The sequence below is a fragment of the Pristis pectinata genome, chromosome 3 (assembly GCF_009764475.1).
Source record: "Pristis pectinata isolate sPriPec2 chromosome 3, sPriPec2.1.pri, whole genome shotgun sequence".
In the NCBI taxonomy this organism is placed as follows: domain Eukaryota; kingdom Metazoa; phylum Chordata; class Chondrichthyes; order Rhinopristiformes; family Pristidae; genus Pristis; species Pristis pectinata.
In genome coordinates, this window is record NC_067407.1 from 26,609,271 (window position 1) to 26,634,482 (window position 25,212).

Here is a 25,212-nt window from a genome sequence, read left to right on the forward strand (position 1 = left end):
ATCCTAGAAAATTTACCAGAGTAGATTTGCAAGCATTGTTAATTAATCTGGCATTATTTCTGTATTCACTTTGCTTTTTTACAAAAGCATAAGGGTACATGGTCTATAGTGTGTCTACTCCATGTACTAATATTTTTCTTTTAACCTGAATGGCAGTCAGCTAGCATGGTAGCAGTTTGTATTTTACAAGCTTTATCATTGCTGTAGTATTATTTGCAAGGTCCTGATATTGAATAGCCATTGTGAGTGCAGGATCGCTTACAAAGCTGATTTAATAGTGGTTGAAGTTTTGAAGTTATTTTTTCCCAATAAAGGGTAAACAAGGGATTATGGATATTTTATTAAAGTTGCTGATGAATCTTTAAGTTAAACTGCATAATCTATTTTAGAGTATCAGTTTTTTAGGGGAAATTATTTTGCCTTTTATTTGTTGATTTTTAAAACCATCTACTCTCACTGCTTTATTGGGGATCATGCAAATTTTTAGTTCCCTTTTGGCTTTCCAAGATGTGTCCTTTGAGTAACAGATTTACCCCCAGATATCTGTGCAGACCAAAGATGGGTTAAAATTAATTATTTGAGAATAATCGGAAGATAACACTGCTCTTAATTTTATCCCATCTTGCACAGCTTTGAATTAGAATATTGTCACCAAAGTGCATATAATATTGCAAATTCTATGGAATGGGGCAAGAGGAGGATTAAACCTGGATCCCATCACTTTGCAGCAACATGTGCCTATATATGCAATGCTCTCATACCAATTCATGATGTTATCCGGATTTTTCCCATTAATAATAAATTCACTCTAAAATCCCTCCGCCTTTCCTGAGTTTTTCAATTAATTTGTTTGGTTATTTTTTTAAAGTTGTTGATTTCTCCTTTCATGGTTTTATTGTATAGCACTACTTATTGTATAGCACTACTTATTGTAGCACTACATGGTTTTATTGTATAGCACTACTTTCACATTGGTACACAAATAAATAGAGCAGATAATAGTTAAAAAGACAACATTGTTTCCAAAATCCTTGCGAATCCTGCCCTTGAGATGATTGTTTCAAGTTTTTACTCTACAAGGAATGAAAATATTCAGTTCCCACTTGTTCAATGTTTCTACAATGCTTGTCCAAACATGAGATGTAACAGCAACCAAATATCCTTATATTACATCAAAGGAATGGGGATAAAGGTGAAAATTAGAATGATCACAAAAGAATTTCTAATAATTACTATTATTGGTTGTAGAAGCAAAATCATTTCAAAGCAAATTTGGTGATTTGGGATTCAACCAGATAGCTTTTTGTATGCATGACCACTGACTGAATGTCCATTTCTTTGACCTAAATTTCAGTGATTCTATGATATTTTTCAAAAAGAAGTTAGAAATGATAACCAAGTCTTATGGTATACATTTGTGTATATTGTGACATGCACAAAATGTATATCATGAAATTCCCATAAATTTAATCCTGTAGCTATTTTGAAAATGTGGACAATTAATTCCATATTGCTGTTCTCTAAACTGAAATCTTAAAAGAAAAACTGAATAAACATTATTTCTAAGTTGAGCATTTCACTTCTAATTGCCTTGAATCCCTTTAGACATCACAGCCTGGACACCAGGCATCAAGACTCGTCTGTCAAAGTGTAAATCAGCAATTAAAACACAAACACCAAAATGTCAAAGATGACCTAAAGCACAACAGAGCTGACAAACAAGTCTGGACAAATCAGTGGATAATTTATAAGCATTGCACTAAAATCTAATTATTTGGCAATTCTTATTTGCAGTTAGCTTCCACTGTGCAATAAATTTATCATGCCATAAATTATTTAGAGAAGGCTATCGTGTAAATCAAAAACAGAAGTGTATATTTAAAGACAAGTTCCTGTACACCCATTTTACTTGTCTTGTAATTGGTTATCCAGAAGATATTGAAATGTATCTTGCACCATTTCCTAAAGTTGATTTTACTTTAAAGTTTAGGTGTTATTAACCATTACATTTAAAATCTCTGCCAGATCATATTTAAGAGTTTTTCAAAATGCTTTTTATTCTTCCTTAAGTTTGTGAGTCGGCTCATCAGGCTTGCATCATTCCAATTAACTATGTATAATGTGCCAATATGATTCATCCAGATATTGTAAATAACATATAAATGGGAGACAAAAATGTGTGCCACAAATCCACAAAAATTATAAATTCATTAGATATTTCTGAATGTTACACCGAGTAAGTGCTGTGTGTTTTGTGGAGATAACATTTCCCATTGAAACATTATTAATCATTTATTCTGTATTTTGTAGATATGGTTTATGATTTCTTTTTTATTTACTTTTTGAGATGTTGCCAAGGCCAACGTTTATTGCCCATCCTTTATTGGTAAAGCACTTTATATACCTTGTCTTTCAAAATCAGAAGTTTTTTTTATGGTAGAAAAAAGATGACTAAAAGGCAAACTTTCAACAATTTATTTCAATTTACTTTGAATTTTTTATTTGTCTTTATCTGCCTGAATAGTTTTAAATCCGTTTGGCCATCAGATGATTAAAAACTCTTGGAAAGGCCTTCGATTGCTAGTGGGCTGTCAAAGATTACCAGGGCATTCCAGGGTTGGGCCTGAGGAAAGAGCTGGTGTGGACACGATGAGCTGACTCCCATGTGTAACCATACCATGATTCTATGATACACTGCCTGAGGCCTGTTCACTGGTCAAAGCCTGATACTTGCAGGAAATCTGTCAGCTTTTGAATTAGGGTATGATAAGCTTAGCCAGGTGTCTCCATCCAGAAAAAGCCCGGGTGGGCAGGGATCACTGATGTTGAGTTAGGCTATGGATACTTTGATCCTGGATACTTTAGCCAAATGGACAAATTCTAACTCTGTGTAATATGTCTCAGTAATATCATAACTCATTTACAGAAGATCACTTATAAGACACCCCTTTGATATGAATGACCATCATAGTTGTGGGTAGATTTATAATGTGAACTTGTATCCATTGTATATTGTTCTTACTTTTAGAAAGAAATTTAGTTTCACCAGTTTGACTTGCATTTGAACCTAAACCCAGAGTTGAAAGGATAGTAATTCCCTTCTTTACTCTCACCCCATATTATTTTCACCAGATCATAGATTTCTACAGCACATCATGTCTGCAGCAACCATTAAATATCCATCTACACCAATCCCATTTACTGGCACTTGGACCATCATCTTCTATGCCTTGGCATTTCAGGTGTTCATCGAGATGCTTTTTAAAAGTGTTGTTCCATGATCTGCAATGCAAGTAGATGACAAGTTTTGTCTTAATTTGAAATGGCAGCACTTCAGTATAATACTTTTGAAAATTGTTCTTTTTTCAAGTAATTGTTGCCCATCTTATTTTCAGCTTTGTGATTTTTACATTTTAGGTCTTTGAAATTCAATTTGATTACAATCTCAAAACTAATCCAATTTATTTCGATTATTATCTAGGTTCTTTTGCTTGCAGATGCAACCTATTTATTGATACTGTATTCCTAACCATTCCTCTAAGGTATCAAACTGATATGGATTTGTTCAGTGCCTGTGTGCCTTGGGAATGAGTTGGAATGAAAGACACAAAGTGGTGACTGTCTTTAGGGAAAAAAATAGCAATTCATAAATCATATTAAACTTATCTTAAAAATTAATTTCATTTTCATTTGCCTAGACTTCCCATGTTCCTTTTCTCCTTTTGTGTAGATCCTCGTAAATAACAATCTTCAGATGACCAAATATTGTTAGTTGGACTTTTATTTTCTATTAGCCATTAACTTATCGGTAGCATATTTGTTCCTTGGCTAGAATATATTTTGATGACTACTCTTGGAATGTGAAGGTCAGACTAGTTGAGTTTTTCTGAGGCAAGAGATAGCTAAGTCACAAAGGTAGACTGCAAAATAGAGAGCCACAAAGGTTCCAAGTTCAGTTCCTGTTCTTCGGCCCACTGCAATTGACCTCAGTATCCTTTGTGTAAAGGAGGTAAACGTCATCCTGTATTTCCATTTATAAGCGCTATCCAACAATTTTTATTCAAAATGCATCTTCCAAAAAAAAACAGTAGTTTCAGCTGTGACACCAAGACACGTCTTTTGCAAGCTGACCCATGGGAAGTGGGTCATTGCTTTTAAAAAGATCTCTCCATGACAGTAAGGGTATCCCAGGGGAGGCCCCCTTCTCCTTGACAGGAGGAGTCAGCTGATTGTGATCAGTGACAGCCAGCAGGCTCAGATTGAGGGGTCTATGAGCTGCAGTTAGCAGTTCACAGATACCTTGATCTTTACAGAGGCTTGCCATCACTAATTTTTTAATAAAACTTGTGTGGTCGCTAGTTTTACATATAAAAGCAGTGGCAGGAGTTGTGGGGGAGCATCTTATTCATGCACAGTTCACTACTTTCAGCATAAAGCACACTTGGTTTTATTAAGCATCATTTACAAAGATCATAAATTACACCATTGGATCTGTTTTTATTGAATAATTACGAGTGGCATAGATTGATGATGTCATCGCCTGAGGAAATATGATGGGGAAATGAAGTCTGCATTGTGGTGTATTGCAGCAGGAAGAGCTCTGTCCAATTTCTAGATGGGTGGGACTTCACAGGAAATGGCCATAAACACTGCCAAACTAGTCTAAGATACTTTTTAATCCACTGAGGAGCAAATGTGTTCAATTCTAGAAAAATGTAATGGACTTTGGTTAGAGACCATGAAAAACATTTCCATAAAAGCATGAGGCTATTAGAATTAGTGAATGTAGCAGAGACCAGGTCAACATTTGGGAGTAGTTTATATAGGTAGTTTAAGGGTGATATAGATATTTGCAAATAGGAGGAACATGGGGTTAAGACTTCCACCTTTTAGAACCATAGAACACTACAGCACAGAAAACAGGCCATTTGGCCCTTCTAGTCTGTGCTGAAACGGTATTCTGCTAGTCCCATTTACCTGCACCAGTCCATAACCCTCCAGACCTCTCCCGTCCATGTATCTATCCAATTTATTCTTAAAACTCAAGAGTGAACCCACATTTACTACATCAGATGGCAGCCCGTTCCATACTCCCACCACTCTTTGAGTGAAGAAGTTCCCCCTAATGTTCCCCCTAAACTGTTCCCCTTTCACCCTAAAGCCATGTTCTCTCATACTTATCTCTTCTAATCTAGGTGGAAAGAGCCTACTCACATTAACTCTGTCTATACCCCTCATAATTTTGTAAATGTCTATCAAATATCCCCTCATTCTTCTGCACTCCAAGGAATAATGTCCTAACCTGTTCGATCTTTCCCTGTAACTCAACTCCTGAAGACCCGGCAACATTCTAGTAAATCTCCTCTGCACTCTTTCAATCTTACAATTATCCTTCCTATAGTTAGGTGACCAGAACTGCACATAATAAAGAACATAACAACTAATGCAGACGGTTGGGCCATGCACCTTCTTTCTGTATCATACATTCCATATCTCTTCCTGTGTAGCAGATGACAGAACAGAAAAAAGAATGGGAAAAATTAAAGTAAATTACTAGCCAGTTAAATTGTAATCCTCTCCCATTTCCCCATCTACTATTCCCCTCATTACAACCGGAAAAAATACTGTTTTTACAATTACATGTGCAACAAAATTCATCTACGTTGTGGATTAATTCAAAGGCAATTGGGGAAAACTGCATAAATATCATTATGACAGAGAATGTGTTTGTGATGAGGAGGAATAAGAAGGTAAAGGAAGGTGAAAGGATGTACCATAGGAGTGAGAGGTTGAAGGAAACCAGGAGTGTGAAGAGGTACACTGGAGGGTGGGGGATAATCAGATTCCACAACCTGCTACTAGAACATGTGGGCTTTAAACCATATCTGCTGCCCTGCTTGCTTCAGCAGATAAACAACTGCTTGCCATGTGAAAGGAAAGATTGAGAAAAGACGTGAGAATTAGCCTTTGACATGATGGAGCACCACTAGCCATTTCTTACTTTTCTTCTGCTGGCTCTTCTATCAGGTTGTTGCTCATTTTTTTTTCCCTTTCCTAATTGTTCCCACAGACATTAACTTTCTGCATCCTAGCCTTTCCTAACAGCTACTTTCTCCCCTCCAGTTACCTGTTGAGCCCAAGACAAGTGGACCTTTAAATCAACAATTCTGTCTTGGGGAGCATTTCCAGCACCTAGTTAATTAATTTGGTTATTTTCTGTCTCCAATTTCTCTTTTGCCAACCTCCAAAACATGGCTTTTTCATATTTGCTCAATGACTTTTCACATCTAACCTTTTGGGTTGTCAACATCCATATGCATGCCCTTATGCAGCATATTAATCATCTTCACAGAAAAATTGGTGAGATAAGTCAGACATCATGTAGCCTTCATGAATCCATATTGACTCCTTTTAATGAGCTGATATTTGTTCAAGTGCTCAACCCTCTTCCCTTGATAATATATTTTAATACCTCCCACATAACTGATGCTCAACTCTTATCTGTGGTTTCCATGTTTCTCCTTTGATCTCTTCCTAAAACACTGTTCCAGAATCTCACATGGTTTGGGAAGTCACAATTAATGCACCTTCAGTTTCCTCACCCATCATGCCCACGAGATTTGTCTCATTGCCTTTTCCTTGTTTATCTTTTATTAAATCCATTAAGTTCCTGCTCTTGAACATTTTTAGGTTTCTGTGCATTGTTGAACCCTACAAACTGGAGAATCCCCAGCTTTGCCAGAGTCTCTCATATCTTAACTGAATGCTTTGCAGATATTCTAAAGAATATAAAGAAATTAAACAAGATTTCATAATGGTAGAATAATCATAAGTATCATTGTGGCAGGACCTGGGCACGTGAAACTAATAAAAATCTTATTCTTGATACGATTGTCTGAGAGAAAAAAAAGTCACCTGTTTACTTATCATTTCTTTCCTCCTCAACTCCAGGAAATTATAGAATTCCCAATTCTCAAGTTACATGGCAGGACACTGGAGATCGAATCTATTTTTCATACATACGTTCAACCAGTTGTACATCCAAAGCTGACACCTTTTTGTACAAAGGTATGGATAAAATAACCATGTATTTTTAACCTTACATGCATTTTATCTGGATTAATGTAAAAATATATTCCAAAAATATGTTATAAAACTTGATTTTTTTTCATTTAGCTTTGCATTTGTCAAATATTGCATTTGGTGACTAACATTCAGTTGATTAATGGATGTTGACTTTTTCTAATTTAATTTGGGGTTGAGGAGGTCAACCATATTTCACATTTAAATGAAATATTCCAAATGAAAGTTGAATAGTGAGAAACTGCCTGTGAGTACCACATATGTTAGGGTGTTTGCTGAGATAATCCAAGCGATCTTAAATGATGGTTTAGTGACCTCTGGTCACAACATGTTAATTGCTGTAGTAACCCTTTAGAATGAAATGTTTGATTCACCTTGCAGGACTTTTGGTTTGGCGGTTTGATCAGTTGATATGTGTGAATCAATGGAACTTTGCCCCTCAAGAGACTGTTGTTAAGTTGATAAATAATTAGTAAGGTTAGTCTGAGAATTGATGCAATGCCCTCCAAAGGGGTTTACTAGAGATACAGTAAATTGCTGCATCCAGGGAACACTGGGATTTATTTTAACTTTTTCATTTGACACTTTTAAATCAAAATGAAGATCCTTCCTTACTGTAAATCATTCTGGTAGTTAAGTTTTAAAGGACACGACAAACAAGGTTGAATTTCTACTCTCGGCAAAATCTGTGAAATTATACCCAAATATACCCGAAATTGCACAAGTTAGGTTTCAGTTCATTTCTGCCCAAATTTATATCAGCACCCTTAACATATTTGAGCCAGTGTAATTTGGCAGCCTAACAGAATGTACCTTTATTACATTTCTTGATGTATCTAAGAGTGGCATCTTGGTACAATTTTATTAGTACAGATGAAAGTAAAGTAGCACTAAAAATAAATATTTTTAGAAATTCCTTTACTGTTAATTACCCTGACCTAAAATAATTAAGAAACAGTTCAGTGTCGTTTTTATCATTTGACATATTTTTGTATATGAAGGAAATTTTGAACTTGCCTTACTATTACCAAAATAGTTGGTGCAATCTTGCAATGTCAGGTAATGAAAATGGCCTATAGATGCTATTTCATTTGAAAGAATTCAACCTCAAAGCAGCATTAAAAATTGCTGAACATACAAGCATAAGTGGGACTTGGGTAATTCCTGATGTTTTAGATTACCTGATATTTTACACTGGTTTGGATATTGTGCTGAAATGTGAATGCAAAAAACTGGCATAAGCAAAAACTTCCACCAAATATACTTGAGTAACTGCTTATTTTTTTTATATAAGTGTCACTCTGTCTAAAATGGAACCTACTAACTTTGACCAGAAGATTACACTTCAGGAAAATATTCTACAATGATATCTTAATTCCAGTTAAGATTTAATAAGGCAATGCAAATTTTTTTTTTGTAATATTTTTCTCTTGATATTTTGGTATCTTCTTAAGCAGTCGTAAGAAGGATTGAATATGTCTTTCTTCCATTCCAATTCTGCGGGTTCTGAGTGGTTGAAGTGGCCAATAAGGCATCCACAGACTTTGCCACAGGTGGGCAAATGGGTAGTTTGGTTATTGCTGCGCACCTTCTGCCACTTATGCTGGAAGGCTTTTCTCCATTTGAACAATCCTGGGCCAGCAATTTCCATAAAGCTGTGAGGATGTTATTCTTTCTCATGAAGGCTTTGAGTGCATCCTTGAATCGTTTCTTCTCTCCACTTGGTAATCTTTTTGTATGATGGAAGTCAGTATAGAGTATCCATTTTGGGAGCCTGGTGTTGCGGATGCAAATGACTGAGTGTAATTAGCATCTGCATGCTAAGGATGTTGGCCTGAGAGAAGATGCTGACATTGGTTTACTTATTCTGTCTGTGGATTTGAAGGATTTTGCAGAGATGGTATAGGTAGCACCTCTCTAGTGTTTTCAGGAGCCTGTTGTAGGCAGGCTACATCTCAGAAGCACACAGCTTTGTGCCAGTTTTGTGGTCTTGATCTTCAAACACTCTTTTCCTCAGATTGCCAAAGACTGTGCTGGTGCGCAGAAAGCAATGATGAATTTTATCATAAATGTCTTTATTCATTGAGAAGTGGTTCCTGAGATATGGGAAGCAGTCCTTGTTTTTCCAGAGGCACATTATGGGCCTTTATTGTCAGAGGATGGTGTTGGATAGCAGGTGTGAGTTGGTAGAGGACCATTTGCTGTTGCTAAATCTGAGGCCCATTTTCTCGTGTGCTTCAGTTAATAAATCAGTAATGACTTGGAGCTCTGCCTCCGAGTCTGTGCATACCCATGTGTCATCTGCATTCGGCAGCTTGATGACTGAAGTTGGGTTGTCCTTGGTTCTGGAGTAGAGGTGACATAGGTTGAACAGTTTCCCATTTGTCCTGCAGATTAGCTTCACTCCAGTGGGAAGCTTATTGATGTGAGGCACATTACAAGCAGCAGGTATACCTTTCATTTCTATGTGGTAATAGAAATGGAATTTGTCTTTCATTACCTTTCATCCATCTTGTAAGCTTCTATACTGATGACTTTCTCTCTTGTAGAAGTGTTTGCAATGGGGTGAATTCTGCTATAGAGGTAACAGCAAGGCGAACAACGGTTTGTCTTATTAAAGTGTAAATATGATCATGAGTTAGCAGCAGGAGTAGGCTATTAGGCCTCTCAAAAGCATGCATTTTTCATAAGATAATGGCTGATCTGATTGTAACCTCAAGTCAGCATTCCCATTTACCTGCTGTAACTTTCTATCCTTCTGAATATCGAGTATCTCTGTCTTATAAATATTCAAAGACTCACGGCCTTCTGTGAGAAAGGATTTTGCTTCATCTCTAGCTTAAAAGAATGACCCCTTATTTTTAAACAGAGACCCCTAGAATTAGATTCTCCCACAAGTAGAAATGTCTTTTCCACATCCACTCTGTTAAGTCCCCTTAGGACCTTGTATGTTTCAATTGTGCCCCTTCTATTTCTTCTAAACTCCAGCAGATAAAACCAATCATTTAAGGTCTAATGCGTTAGCTTCCTTCCATTCTCCTTTTTCCGTGGTTTTTCTTCTGAAAATCAATAACTTCACATTTTCCCACATTATATTCCACTTGCCAAATCTTTGCCCACTCTACTAACCTATCAATATCTCTTCTTAAAAACTTACTTTTCTACCTTTTTTTTGCATCATCAGCAAATTTAGCAACTGTAAATTCAATGCCTTCATCCAAGTCATTTATATAAATTATAAAAAGTTAAGGCCCTAGCACCAATCTATGTGGCGCCCTACTCATGTCTAGTCGCCAATCTCACTTTTAAGTTCAGAGTGGTTGTATTAAAATACACAAAAAAAACATTTTCTAATTCCCAACATAACAAGCCTTGCCACAAATAGGCAAGCTTAGTAGCTAGAATCTAGGAGAACAGCAAAACCTGGAGCGTTTGCCATTGGACTTGCAAATTCTGTTCTTATGTTAACACAGTTTAACTTCAATGGCACCTTTAATAGTGCAGGAAATGAAACAGACAGGTTAAAACATTCCTGTACTGATGTTTCCAGTGTACCTTTTGATTTCAGCAAGCAATACAAACTTCAGGCTGGAGAGAGACACAAGAGACTGCAGATGATGGAATCTGGAGCAATGCACAAAAAGCTGGAGGAACTCAGCAGGTTAGGCAGCATCTATGGAGGAAATGGACAGTTGACGTTTTGGGTCGCGACCCCTTCATCTGGACTGGCTGGCTGGTTCAGGCTGGATATCCCACTCACCCATTCTTCTTATCCGCGGTGATTGATATTAGCTCTCTCAAAACTTCTCATCCTCCTGTTTAATTCCCTTTTGTGGCTTTGCCATTCCCAGGCTCTCTAATCTCCCCAGCTGTCTAAATCCTTAAAAATCATCGACTATCCCTTTGCCTCCACAGGTGCTGCTCGACTCGTTGAGTTCCTCCAGCAGCTTGCTTTTTGATCCGGATTCCAGCATCTGCAGTCTCTTGTGTGTCCTAAAAAATCTGTGTTCTTGTGTATCCTTTCACACCCCTCATTGTTCCTCACATGATCCCAGCCTTAAACCATCCATGCTGTGTGCTTAAGAATTCCAACTCGAAACTTCCCACTTTCAACCTCCTTACTTACCATCTGTTTAACCAAGCTTTTATTCACTCGTTTTTATATATTGTTGATTTAATGTCCCTTTTGTTCAACTGCACTTCTATAAAGTTCCATGGAATGTTTTTCAGCACTAAAATTGCTATTAAAGACAAGAATGGAATTTGCCGGTCCAATGGTGAGCACTCCAGCTTTTGTTGCACGGGTCTCCTAGGTTCTAGCTACTAAGTTTGCCTGTTTGTGGCAAAGATTGTCGTGTTGGGAATTGGAAAATGTTTTTTTTTGAGATTGATGACTAAATAATAGTTTTGTGGATGAGTTACTTAAAATATCTCAACACATGCAGCAATCAGTCCTGATATGTAAATATGTTTTTCCTATTTTGATAATCGTGAATGCTTGGTATGTTAAAAATACCATGACTAAATCTTTATTAGGAAAGAGATTACATTTCTATAAAAAGTTAGAATTAATTGGATTCTACAAAATTATAATTCTCAATAAATTCTTTTACTGTTTTTTATTCTAGGATTATCAGACCATCACGAAATCTTGTCATGACATTTCTAATTGGCTTCAAAGTGATGAATTTCTGCTCTGTTCTGGGGGGAGGAAAATCTGGCAGAATTTAACAGCATTTATACTTCACATTGAGGAACCTCCACGCTTTGATAGAAGTCCACTTTACTGCCTGACTGACCTTCCACCCCATTCTGATCATTCACAACACTGAATGTATCTCAGCACCCATCAATCAAATCACAATATCATTGTTAGGCTCATAGGTTGAGACAAGGTAGTCTCAGAGTCTCATTTTTCTAGTTCTGTTCTTCTTTTCAATTATGCTGTCTTGTCTAATACTTTAAATACCTTGTATCCCTTGTTTAATAATTTAAAAAAAGATCTACCCAGAACATGAACAGATATACCATTCTGAAATTAAGCATTTCTGTCATCTTGACATTGCTTTTTATTTCTTTTTCCAGAAGGGAAACTTTTGTTTTTCTAACAAATTAAAGCCAGTGTAGAAATGTTTCTGAACAAATAAAAATCATATGTATTTGTACTCAACATCTTGTTTGTGAACAATCTAATTTTATAACTCCACTAAAAACAATTGTAATGTCATTTTAACTGATGTAATCTTTCAATCCTTACTTCATAAACACAGGATATCTATTATTTCTCCTGTCATGTGATGTTACCAAACCATTAATTATTTGAGCATGCACTGAAAAATAAAGTCAGTTGCTAGCGTGTGGGCACTCTGCAAACCAACTATTTGCGAATTGGCTGGGGAAACCGAGCCTGCTCACGACAGTATTAAATGAACAAAGGTTGTAAATGGGCAAACTTCAGTACCATTTATCCACCCTGGCAAATTTTTATTTTTTTTTATGATTATCATCAGGTTAATGGACCTCCCCAGCATACAAACACCTGACTTACGTACTGCCCATACACATGAACGAGTGTGTGGGAGACTGGCGAGTTGGATTTGCCAGCTGTTGACTGGCTGCAGGCATCTTCTACCATGTGGGAACCCGGTTCGCAGCCACATTGCCAGCTTGTGAACTGTCCAGGTTATGAACAATCCACAGGAATGGAACCCTGCCAGAACCTGGGAATAACCTGTTTTTCTTTAATGAAAAACGTTTTATGTTTTCCTGAGTTTAATTCCATCAAACAAGAAACAAAAATCTTGAATTAATATCTCAGGGAAGTCTCAAAGAAATTTTACAAATGATTATTTTTGGAGAGTTGTTGCCACTTTGGCAATCTGGCAACTAATTACATACAGCAAGATAACTAACCTGTTCACTTGTCTTTATTTTTTTCCTGTTTTTGTTCATTGAGAAAGGAGTGATTTCTTATCTTTATATCGAAAGCATTCCTTTTGCAGCAAACTTCCATTTGAATGGCCATCTGGTTAGGTGATTTTACAAATTAGTGATCAAATAAAAAGATTAGACTCATGGACACTAAGTGTTAGATTAATATTTCACAACATGAATTTAAGATTAACAGCTAGCAGAGAAAGGAAATTGGGATCCTGAATACTAGGATTCGAAAGCCTAGAGTCACTCTAGCATCCAATTGTTGGAAGGATTCTATTCAAATTCACTCACGGATTAAGCAAGATGGTTCATAAGTAAAAATATGAATTAAAGTGAATAATATACAGAGCATGTCTATAATTTCAAAGTCCATGGATTTCTGTTAATATTGTTTCTAATTGCCTGGAAATTCAATTGCATAGCACTGTTTATTTCCGTCGACGCAATTGGGAAAAAGTTAGCACTTTTCCCAGAGTCAGATGTGATAACGACCATCTCCATGTCATTTCATGTTAGTGCAGACATTTGCCACAACTTGCTCTATCATAATTTAGATCTTATTTAAGCTATTGAATAAAGACTTAATTAAATGGGTGGAATAAGATCTAAAATATGGCAGAGCAAGTTGTGAATATAGACTGCATTATGTGGGAGTTTGCAGACTTTGTTTCAATTTCGAACAAACACATCTGCAGCAAATATAGGTTGAACCCTTCTGTTTCAGAATAACTGAGATGCAGTATGAGTTGGAGCTCCAACACAGAACTTGGGAGGCAGTTTTATCTCGAATACAAGGAATCACAAATGTTGGAAGGATTCTATTCAAATTCACTCATGGATTTAGCAAGATAATTCATAAGTACCAATACGAATTAAAGTGAATAATATATAGAACATGTCTATAATTCCAAAGTCCATGGATTTCTGTTGATATTTCTAAATGCCCGGAAACTCAATTGCATAGCACCGCAGTGTATTGACAGCACCACAGTCTGAATCCCCCAGATCCCCCTCCTCACCTTAAACCTTTGCCGCCTTGTTTTTGACACTATCTACCATGGGAAAAAGATTTTGACTATTTACCCTATCTATGCCTCTCAAAATCTTGTATACTTCCATCAGGTCACTCCTCAGCCTCTGCCATTCCAAAGAAATCAAGCCCAGTCTATCCAATCTCTCCCCATAACAAAAGTCCTCCAATCCAGGCAACATCCTGGTGAATCTCCTCTGCACTCTCTACAGTGCAATCACGTCCTTCCTTCCTAGAGTATTGTCTTCAAATTAGTGTTTTACAGAGTTGCAACATAAAGTATCAATTCCTATAGTCTGTGCCCTGATGTATGAAGGCAAGTATTGACCCATGTTGCCATTTTCAGGGAACTATAGACTTGGACCCCCAGGTGTCTCTGTTCATCGATGTTCATTAGTGCCCTACTATTTACTGCAAATGTCCCACCCCTATTTTACTACCCAAAATGCATCACCTTATGCTTGTCAGAATTAAATTCCATGTGCCAATGCTCCACCCAACATTCCAGCTGTTCCATATCTTGCTGTAGCCCTAGACAACCTTTCTCACTATTCACAATACCACCTATTTTGTGTCATCCACAAACTTGCTCATCATACCTTCTACATTCACATCCAAGATGTTAACACACATCACAAACAGTAAATATCCCTGAGGAACATAGATATAAGGGAAAACATAATCCATGTAGATCAAAATAAAAGGTAGTAAATAGCCAATCACACTAATAGGCATAGCTTACAAACCACCAAATTGTGAAAGAAGTAGAGGAAGAAATATGGAGAAGAGTTAGAAATACAAGGTTCAAGAAGCAGACCAAAATTCATGTGGATTTCAACAACTCCATCATAGATTAGACTAAAGAGGTAGTTCTCTACCATATACAGGATTCTTTTCTAACCCAAAATGTAAAAATCCCTGTAAGGAAGGACTATGCCCTTGGATCTAGTAACTGGGAATGAACCAGAACAGATAAGAGAAGTAAAAGTAAAGGAAGATCTAGGCTATAGCAACCATGATGTACACTTTATAGTGATAATAGCAAAGGACATCAATTGACCAAAAATAGATAGGTGAAAAGCTAAATATTAAGGAACCAAGATATAATCTGGGAAGATACAGCGGACTTCAATATTGTCTGTATCGTAATGTACTGGTGAGGTTTATCCAGGGCAAACTCTAACTTTTACCAACTGGATTTAGCCTGAGGCCTGTGGATTGAATGTTCTGCTCCCAAGGCAGCAGTGATTGTTGCCCTTCCATACATTCCTGATTCTGGGGCTACTTGCGCACCTTGCTGCCAACACGGTTCCTGCAAAATTCACCAAATTCACTGGCAGGATAAGTGAACTAATGTCAGTGCCTTCTCCCAGGATAATATCCCCAGCATTGAGGCCCTAATTTTACTCATTTTGTTCTGAAAAAGACACATTATTCCAAGCACTGTGATTACCAGATGGATGGAGGAAATGATTCAAAGGTTTTCTCAAGATATCCTTGAAAATATGCAATATTCCCACCTACTCCTGGGAATCCCTGCCTCTTGACCACTCAGAGAGAAGTAGCATTCAGATTGGCACTGAGACTTTCTAGTCTAAGTGTCAGAGCACACAGTAACCGAGCATACATGGTGGAAAGAACATCTCCCCAAGTGCAGGTCTGGCCAAGCTTCTCTTGTCCCATATCTGACAAAATCTGTGGATCATGTATTGGTATCATCAGTCACCTCAGAATTGAGTTGAAGCAAACGATCCTAGATTGTGATGGGTCAACTACAAAGAACATGTGTTTTGAGTAATATATCATTTGATATTTCAAGAAAGAGATTCCTTAATCAAGTTTTTGTATTGTCTTTTGTCAAATATGTCATCTTTGTAATAATGGTAATAATCATTATATGCTATACATTTGTAACTTTACCTGTTTGTAACTGGGTTCCTTATTTTCCATCAACAGCTCACAGGCATTGAGCAGTCCATGGTAGAAGGGAAACCGACATTGCAAGAGGTCCTTCAGGTGAATAAGATGACATGTGGCACCAGACCTTGTTTTGGCATGACAATTTGACTGTAATTTTGGCTTATTAGAGCAAGCTGCTTAACAAAATTAATGTGTTGGGCACAATTGAACCATTTGCTTTTTCAGGAGACCCTGTTCATTTCAATATGGTTACCAATTGATTTGGAAACCTCATTAGAAAAAACAAGGTTCAGTAATTCACTAATATTAATGTAGATTGGAATATGCACACTAACCATTTTGTCTAGATAAGATTGTAAATCATGTCAAGTATTGAATTTTTTCTTTGGCCTGAATTTTGCACTCAATGGCCAAGTAGCAGGGTTTGCTACTGACCTCAAAGAAAGCTGCCCATAAAGATCTGTTGATCTCTGGCATAAGTTTCCCCTTTCCTAAAGTCAATTGCTGTCATCTGCCAGTTCCAGACGATCAATGGCATCCAACAACAATGTTGTCATTAACCTGAGCCAGTCACAGTGAAGAATTTTTAAGTATACCAAATCAGGAAGTAAAAAGGAAGATTTTTAACAAGCATTTTACAGGCTGGAGTAAAGGTAGAAGCTCAAATATCATAAAGGTTAAAAGAATTAATTTTATTTTAAATAATCAAGAGGGAAAACAATCTGCACAAGTCTAGTTATCTTTTTCTCTGTGGGTAGATTGTTTCATGAGAATTATGGATTTGTGGAACAAAGCATCCAATTTTCAAGGCATTTATTTTACAACGGGGTGGTTTGTAAACACCTGAAGTTCTTTTGTCAGTTCAATGATTTCCAAAGATTAAGCTAGAGATTGCAGTTCACTGCAACCTGTCAAGAAGTTGTGCATGATCCGGAAGTCAGTGTTAGTTTCAGGGCGTAATGGTGGTGAACGCTGACAGTTTTGCAGTCATTACAAATCTGGGCAATAGTTTTTGGTTTGTTAATATTCAATGGTTTCTTTGTAAACTGAAATATAAATAAAACTAATGAAAAGCCACATTGTAAACTTCTGTTATCCATTGTGGTGTAGCGCAACATGCATTGTGGGATCCGCTATTCAGTTATCAGAACAGGCTAGTTTGGCTGTTCTTGGATTTTACATATGCAATGTAACTGGTACCTTTTATATTATATGCAATGAGCAAAATGATACCACAAAATTAAGCAAAAATCAATATGATAATTTTGTGCAAATTTTAAATATTGCCAATCATGATCTATTATGAGAGGGAGTTTAGACTCTCCTGTATGATAGATGGGGCTGTTCTTAAGTACCAATTCTTGTATCCTCAGTCCAAGCTTATGACACAACTGCTTTAGCCATCCATCACCACTAATGGTCTGATCAAATCTAGCACTACTATGTCTTTCTGTCCCGTAAGGGATAAAAAGATACTCACTACATCATGAATATTCCAGAAAGCGACAGCATTTGCAGGCTTTTTTTTTCCCGTTACCAATCATTTCCTTATTCCTTCCTCCATTGCATCCTTCCCCTTTAATACTAGTGAAGAATTCATGGACTTTATTGTCACTAAGATTGACACTATCTGTTCAGCTCCCACTCCCTTCTTATTGTCCAGTGACTGCCTTGTCCTGAATCTGAATTTTTCCATGACTTTCATATTGTTTTTTCCTAATGTACATGAAGTAAACTTTGTACTCCTTTGACCCCTTTCCCAATAGAGTGCTGACCATCCAAATTCCTTTCCTAGCCATTTTAGCTGAAGTTCTAACTGGTTCCTCCTTTTGTTTACCCTCCCACTTGCTTTCAAAAATTTTATCACACCTCTGTATAAAAAAAATTCCGAACTTCTCTGTTCTTGTGAGCTGATGAACCAAGTGAAGTCTCCATTTACTTTTAAAGACCTCTTGATTACATTGATTGTTGCCTACTAATGTTGAATCTCTCCATTCATGTTTCCTATTGAAGTTTGATGACAGAAATATTATGACTTTGACTATGGCCATGGCAGACGTCTATCTTGTTCTTTTTGACCTCTTTGACCTCAGTGTAACCTTTGATAAGATTGATCACACTATTCTTTGTCAATTTTTTCCTTTTTGAATTTGCTCTCCAGTTGCCTTTTTTTGTTCATTTTTGCCTATTCAACTGTAGCTAAACCATCTCGGGTGATGGGATCTCATCTTGCCTTCTGCGCCATTATATCTGCCCAGGCACCTTTTGTTTGTCCATTTTGTCATGTACCAGCAACAAAAGAAACACACCGAGTCATGTATAAGTGTTTAAAAACTATTTTATTAATAACTACTTATGATAATAAGAAAAACTTATGATAATAAGAAAAATAAAAGTAAAAATGTTAGAATGAAGAAGTAAAAATGTTAGAACTTAAACATTAACCCCAAAAACTAAACTCTAAGTGTGTGTGTGTGGCAAATTCCCAAACTCCAAGTCCAGGAATAATTCTCAAAGTTCAGTTCAGCAAGCCGTAAGGTGAAATTTGAACAAAGGCCTCTGCAAAACCACCGTTGACTGAAGAGGAAATGTAGAGAGAAAATAGAGAGTAATTATGAAATCCAAATGTTCCACGAGGGAACCCATACGACACCTCAATCACTGATGATCTCCATTCCTTTGTTCTGAAGTATCTGCCACCCTGAAAGGCATTTGAGACGTGGCCGTCCACACAAATACCTGTTACCTTCTACAGGTTAATGACAAAGTGGACTCCACTGGATTATTCCAAAAATCCATATGTGAATTGTAGTGACAGGCACAGTTATTGTTTTTCATCCATCGATACAGAGACCAGCAGGCAGGTCTCGCTCTCGCTCTCTCTGACTGACCGCCCTAAAAACGTCATCATGTCCTTGTCTCCTGTTGTTGTCATAATCACGCCACACACACACACTACTGTGCTATGTCTTAAAGGGACATTCACCAATAGTAAACTGATCCGTAACAATTTACTGAACTTCATGCTGTCCCTTGGTGCCAATTTAAATAAGGTTCACACAGTTCCAGTAATGCCACGCAGCTTCTTGTGACATGGATTTGGTCCTGACATTGAGCGCTGTCTGGGTGGAGTTTCTCTGTTCTCTCTGTATCCACATGGGTTTCCCTCAGATACCCCAGTTTCCTCTCTCACCCCAAAGATGTGCTGGTAATTTATTTGGCTTCTGGAAAAATAATATTGATGGGAGGTAGGAGAATCAGAGAGGTGTTGATGGGTATGTTGTGGGAAATGTGGGGAAATGAGAGCAATGGGAATGCTCTGAGAGCCAACATAGTCTTGATGGGCTGAATGGCCTCCTATGTCATAAGAAAATATGAAAAGTGAGAAGTATTCATGTTGCTAACAGGCAGCATATTCCTATATCATTTCTTGATTCTATATACATTTGTGGCACTTCTGTTAATTATTGAGAAGACCAAAGGTGGTCTATCTGCCTCCAAGCTTAGTGCCCCAGGTTGCAACTTTGGCTTTCTCCTTGTCCCCTATTCCTTTCTTCATAAGGACCAACTACTTCCATTTCTGTGACATGCCTGCCTCAGGCCCCTTTTACTGTTGAGAGTTCATCCATTCCTTTGTTACCTCTAGAGCAGACTGTCTTGAAGCTAATGTGAACCCCCCACTCCCTTATCAAAACCTTTTGAGATCTGGATCGGCTACACCATCAAGCTACTCTTGTGCTCACTAACGTTTACTGATTTCCAGCCCATCAACACTTTGATTATTTGTTGAAATTCTACAGGTTTCCTTTCCAGACTTAAACTCAAAATACTGTCTTTCTCCATCTTTTTGTTCCCTGCGCTCTTACTTTTGCTATTGATAGGTAAGCCTTCAGTCATACAGACATAATTTGTTGGAATTCCCAGTTTAAGTATTTCTGCTTCTTCATATCTTTGTTTTCCTCTCCTATATTCAAGATGTTACTCCTCATATAATAATCTATTTACATCTCCTTTGTCTCATTTGTGCTTTTTTTAAAGAATAGGAATGTTTTAAAAGCCACATAAATATAAATACAAAATGTAAAGTACTTTGAATAAATTTCTTTATATGGAGAGGGCATGAATGTGTAACTCAGTCACGTGGAGTGGTTGAAGAAGATATGACTGATACATTTAAGAAGATATGAATGCAGAGTCAGAAGTAATTGTGGAATTGGCAATTGGCTCATTTTTGTGATGAAGATTTTGATAGAATTATAGATAAATGATTTCAAGAAAATACTGATTAAACTTTAACTGTTTTATGTCCTGGAACTTGGTTTTGTTTTCTTTATTCACTTTTTTTTCCTTTCTGTGTATTTTAACAGATGGTTGATGACTGGATGAGGGAAAAAGGATTGCTGGATCCCAAAGTCAATTCCATATTTGTAACGTGTGGAGATTGGGATTTGAAAACAATGTAAGGAATTAGAATTTATAATATTGGATTATTAAGGGAATTGTTGATATATTTCCTCCTTTACATAGTTCATGGAACAATACAGCACTGAAACAGGCCCTTTGGCCACGCTGTCTGTGCTGACCATGATGCAAATACAAACTGCACATCTGCCTGCACGTGGTCTATATCCCTCACTTCCCTGCTTGTCTGAATGCCTCTTAAACATTGCTATTGTAATTTACCAGAATAGGTCCTCTTGCCCTAACTGAATTTACACTTTTTAAGAAAAGATTGCTGAAATAGAATGGTGACATTTTGGAGTAATTTGAAATGGTATAGGAATTTTAAACTTTCGTAACAGAAAAGGAGTCTTCATGTTTGCTCCTTTTGTACAAGGAGCTGATGGAAGCTGTGGATGAGTGGTGGACAGTTTGCAACCAAGTTCAGGAGACTTCATGTTTGCTGCTTTTGTTAAGTTGAGGTAGGGAAGCTGGCTCAGAGAGCATTAGAAATACCATAGAACCATAGAACAATACAGCACAATACAGGGCCTTCGGCCCACCATGTTGTGCCGACCTTTAAACCACGCCTAATACTATCTAACCCCTTCCTCCCACATATCCCACTATTTTAAATTCCTCCATATGCTTATCTAATAACCTCTTGAACTCGACCAATGTACCTGCCTCCACCACTACCCCAGGCAGCGCATTCCATGCACCAACCATTCTCTGGGTGAAAAACCTCCCTCTGATATCTCCCTTGAACTTCCCACCCATTACTTTAAAGCCATGCCCTCTTGTATTAAGCATTGTTGCCCTGGGAAAGAGGTGCTGGCTGTCTACTCTGTCTAAATTGGAACTTCAAATGAAGTGTCCATTTCCTAACATATACTTGACCAAATTCAAGCCGGAAAGATCTAGCTGTTATAAATAAAGAATGCTGTAATGTAATTGTAATTTCAGTTACACGAACTGGGTTGTATTGGTTGCACATTAGCAAGCATATCATTAATGTTACATTTGTACAAGTGCATTGCTATGTTTTGTGAATTGCATGCATGAGTACAAAGACCCTGAGTTTCAGAGAGTGGTTCTCACTGCTACGATGCCAGCTAGCCTTGTATATAGACATATATAATAAAAAGGAAAATTTCGAGATGCATTTTGACGTCACCACACACATTGGATTCTGATTTTCTTTTTTTTGCCAGATTTGGCTGCTTTATTAAAAGTTATGTAATACAATTCACAAACCAGATTCCTCCAACAAAGCAGACTTGTTGCAATAGATGTAGATTCTTCTGTGTGTTTTTTAAATGCAATTTCTGTTGAAGCCATTTCTCTTTCTGTGGATGCTGCCTGACCTAGTGAGTGTTCCCAGCTTTTAATGTCTTAATACTCTTTTGTGGTTTGGTACAACATTTTGTTTGATAACATTTCAGTAAAGTAACTTGTTACATTAAAGATACATAAATACAAAAAAAACTCCAAGTGAATGCTGTAAACTGATTTCTCTGTAGCTGCTGCAAAATTTAAATGCTCATCATATGGGATTATAAACTGGTTACGCAATAGGATGAATCTTTGTTTTATTTATAATAGTATCCTCAAACTACATGGTTCTCCTAAAAATCACAGATACAAAATTTAGTGTGAAACTCTAGAGGATAAATAACAATTCAGCCATATTTAACTTAACCAAATTGCTGTTAACCAATGATAATCACTACAGTTGGTCCACCTCACAGCACATTCATGATAATGCTTTAGTCGCTGTCATTTTTAAAGGACCTTCCAATAGGTAGCAGGATGGTTGCTTGTTTTGGGTTGTTGATTAATGGTAGAGCAAGTTACTGATCCTAAATGTATGTAGAACCTAGTTGCAATTTTCATGGACAGGTGATCTATGTTCATATTTCTTGGGATTGAGCAGTTAGTTCAGCCGTCCTTAAAAAAAAAGTTACTTTAAGTAGAATGCTTTTGGTTATATTTTTATGATGCCAGTATGGCTCCTCTTGACTCCACAGAGTCTTAACCTAAATTCCCAGCCCTTTGCCCCAGCCTCCACATCAGGACCCTGGTGGAATCAGAGTTGCCTGCTATTATGCTGGGTCCAATGCAGACAAGCTAAGTAGGATGCCTGTACAAAACATGCAACTTGCTGACAGTATAGAATTGAAACCTGAGTCCCTTAACTGTATTCTACTGCCTAAAAGTTGCCTACTGCCTATTCCATTTTTCTGGAAATCAATTCCATTGGAAGCTAAGCACTATAAATTTTAAGGTAGACAACCTATTAATGCTCCTCTTCCCTTCTACTGACAATTCACTGTTAAAGCCATAAATTTTCTTAGTATTTAAAACTATGAAGTGATTTGATTGAGTAGATTTAGAGAAAATCTTCCAATTTTGTGGGAGTTCTGAACAAGAGCCATAACTGATGTTGTCATTTTTAAATTGATAGGGAATTCATGAGAAATTTCCTTACTGAAAGTGGCAGTAATGGAGAATTTACTTCCACCTGGAAGCATGAAATAAATGGCATTGGATCCATTTAACTTGATAAGGACATGAAGGAGAAAGGATAGCAAGATATTCTGAAAGGATTTAATGATGTAGGAAGGGACTATGTAATTTTTGTGTCATATCTTTCTACATTTTGCTACTGGTACCAAACTTGAATAGAGAGAAAAAAAAGTACAATTTAAACATTTCTTTTTGTGCACTTTTAAAAATTAGATCATGTTTATGCTTTACTTTTCATGGACGAGCAACAGAGAGGACGTGGGCAGATCCTTAAAAATTGCTATATTTGTTGGCAGCCCAAACAAAGGACCAGCAGGACAGGTGGTGCTGGTGGAGACCACATCACGAGTACCAAATACAGTAGACTGGAAGAAGTGCAAGTGAATTGCTGCTTCAGCTGGATGGACTGTTTGGGTCCCTGGATGATGGAAAGAGAAGAGGTGAAAGGACAGGTGTTGCATCTTCTACATTTGCATGGGAAGCAGCAATTCACTGAAGGAAGTCAGCCATGAGTGCAATGCAATAGTCATATCTGCAGATTACAAAACCTTGGATGAGGGTTTCCTCATGGCAACCTTGGCATCACTCCAGAGATATTCCCTTTGCTCTATACATCCCACCCCCTCTGCAATTTGTGTTTTTTTTCCTCTTTCTCAATTGTGTCGAAAGATCCTTGATCTGAAATATTAACTCTGTTTCTCTTTCTGCAGATGCTGCCTGATGTGCTAAGTGGTTACATTTTGTTTCTGTTTTGATTTTGGCATCTGCAGTTTTTTGATACTCATTTGCTCTTGATGCAAGGGGAATGTCTAAAAACTTGGTCAAGGAATATGTTTTCAGGAACATCTTAAAAGGAGAGGGAGATGAGAGGAGGGAATGCCAACCTTGACACCTGAAACTCGGTTACCAATGTCAGAATGACGAAAATGAGGGACGATCAAGAAACCGGAATTGCATTTGGAACATGTATCTTTGTAGACTATTGAACTGGTGGAAATGGGGGCAGGGTGAGGTCATGGAGGGATTTGAAATCAACGATTAGAATTTAAAAAATAAGGCATTAGCTGACCGCGTCTCTTGTAGCTAAGTAAGAAAAGAAGTGTTGAATGAATGGGGTGTGGTGAGTCCATTAGCAGTAGAGTTTTAGATGACTTCAGGTTTACAGAGGAATGAAGGAGGCCAGTCAGGATTGTCATAGAATAGTAAAATCTGCAGATATTGAAACCTTTGAGGATGGTTCCAGTAAAAGACGAGCTGAGGAAGGGAAAGAGTTTAGCAACTTTAGGTAAGCGGAAATAGGCAGCTTTAAGGTGGCGTGACATGTGTGTCAAGGCAGAGCTTGCAGTCAAATATGACACAAAGGTTGCAAACAATGGTAGGGAAACAAAGGGTACAACAATGGAAGGGAAAATTGGAATTTCATTATTGGTCACGTGTACATCGAAACACACAGTGAAATACATCTTTTTTGCATAGTGTTCTGGGGCAGCCCAGAAGTGTTGCCACGCTTCCAGCGGCAACAGTTTTCCAAGATATAACTAAATTATCCAGTAGTAGATATCAAAGAAGATGTCTGACAATTTAAAGGCAATGGAGAGAACAACAGAGGTGGTGGAAAGATTAAAGTGAGTGACGTAGTATACATGTGGGGAAACATGGTTGTGGATGAAGTTTCTGAGTGATATCAGGTGTTGAAAATACAAGGATAAATTCTGGAAGGACACCAGCAATAATGGTACAGGAAGAGAAGCTATTGCTGGTGATTCTCTGGGAAAGTATAGGGAGATAAGAATAGAACCAGGCCAGTTTAGTCCCATACAGTGGGTGACTGTGGAAAGGCTTTGGAAGATGTTCAACCCTTGTCAAAGATTGCAGGGCAAGAAATTACCTTTATCACAATCATATGGGATAACAATAGTGACTTGGATCAAAACGTTTATGTATAAAGGCAGGGTGGAAGCTTGATTGCAAGGATGGACATCAGTTGATTGAAGAAAAATGTTAATGAATTTGGGGGCTGCAACAAATTCAAAGTCATTGCACAGGAAATGGAGGTTGGAGAATAGTTTGCAATGATGTTCAGTTATTTTAGGAGAGAATCAATAATGGCACATTTGAAGGAGAGAACTGTTGACCATTACAGTTAACGTGGAGATGGGGTCAGGTGGGTTGGAACAAGATTAGAGAGCATGCAGCAAGTGGGGGGGGGGGGTGTGGGGGACTGAATTAGCACCTTGAATATAAAAGAGAACATGTATATCTTCTCTTACTTA

At 37.4% G+C, this 25,212-nt stretch overlaps 1 protein-coding gene across 2 annotated transcripts in view; it reads left to right on the forward strand.

Moving 5' to 3' along the window:
• The window catches only part of LOC127568299 (ERI1 exoribonuclease 3-like), a 308,692-nt gene that overhangs the window by 25,560 nt on the left and 257,920 nt on the right, over positions 1-25,212 (forward strand). For both annotated transcript variants that reach the window (XM_052011886.1, XM_052011887.1), the window contains exons 3-5: positions 6,952-7,068; positions 16,007-16,066; positions 20,338-20,429. In XM_052011886.1, coding sequence (XP_051867846.1) covers positions 6,952-7,068; positions 16,007-16,066; positions 20,338-20,429 — 269 coding nt within the window. The remainder of the gene's footprint in view (positions 1-6,951; positions 7,069-16,006; positions 16,067-20,337; positions 20,430-25,212) is intronic.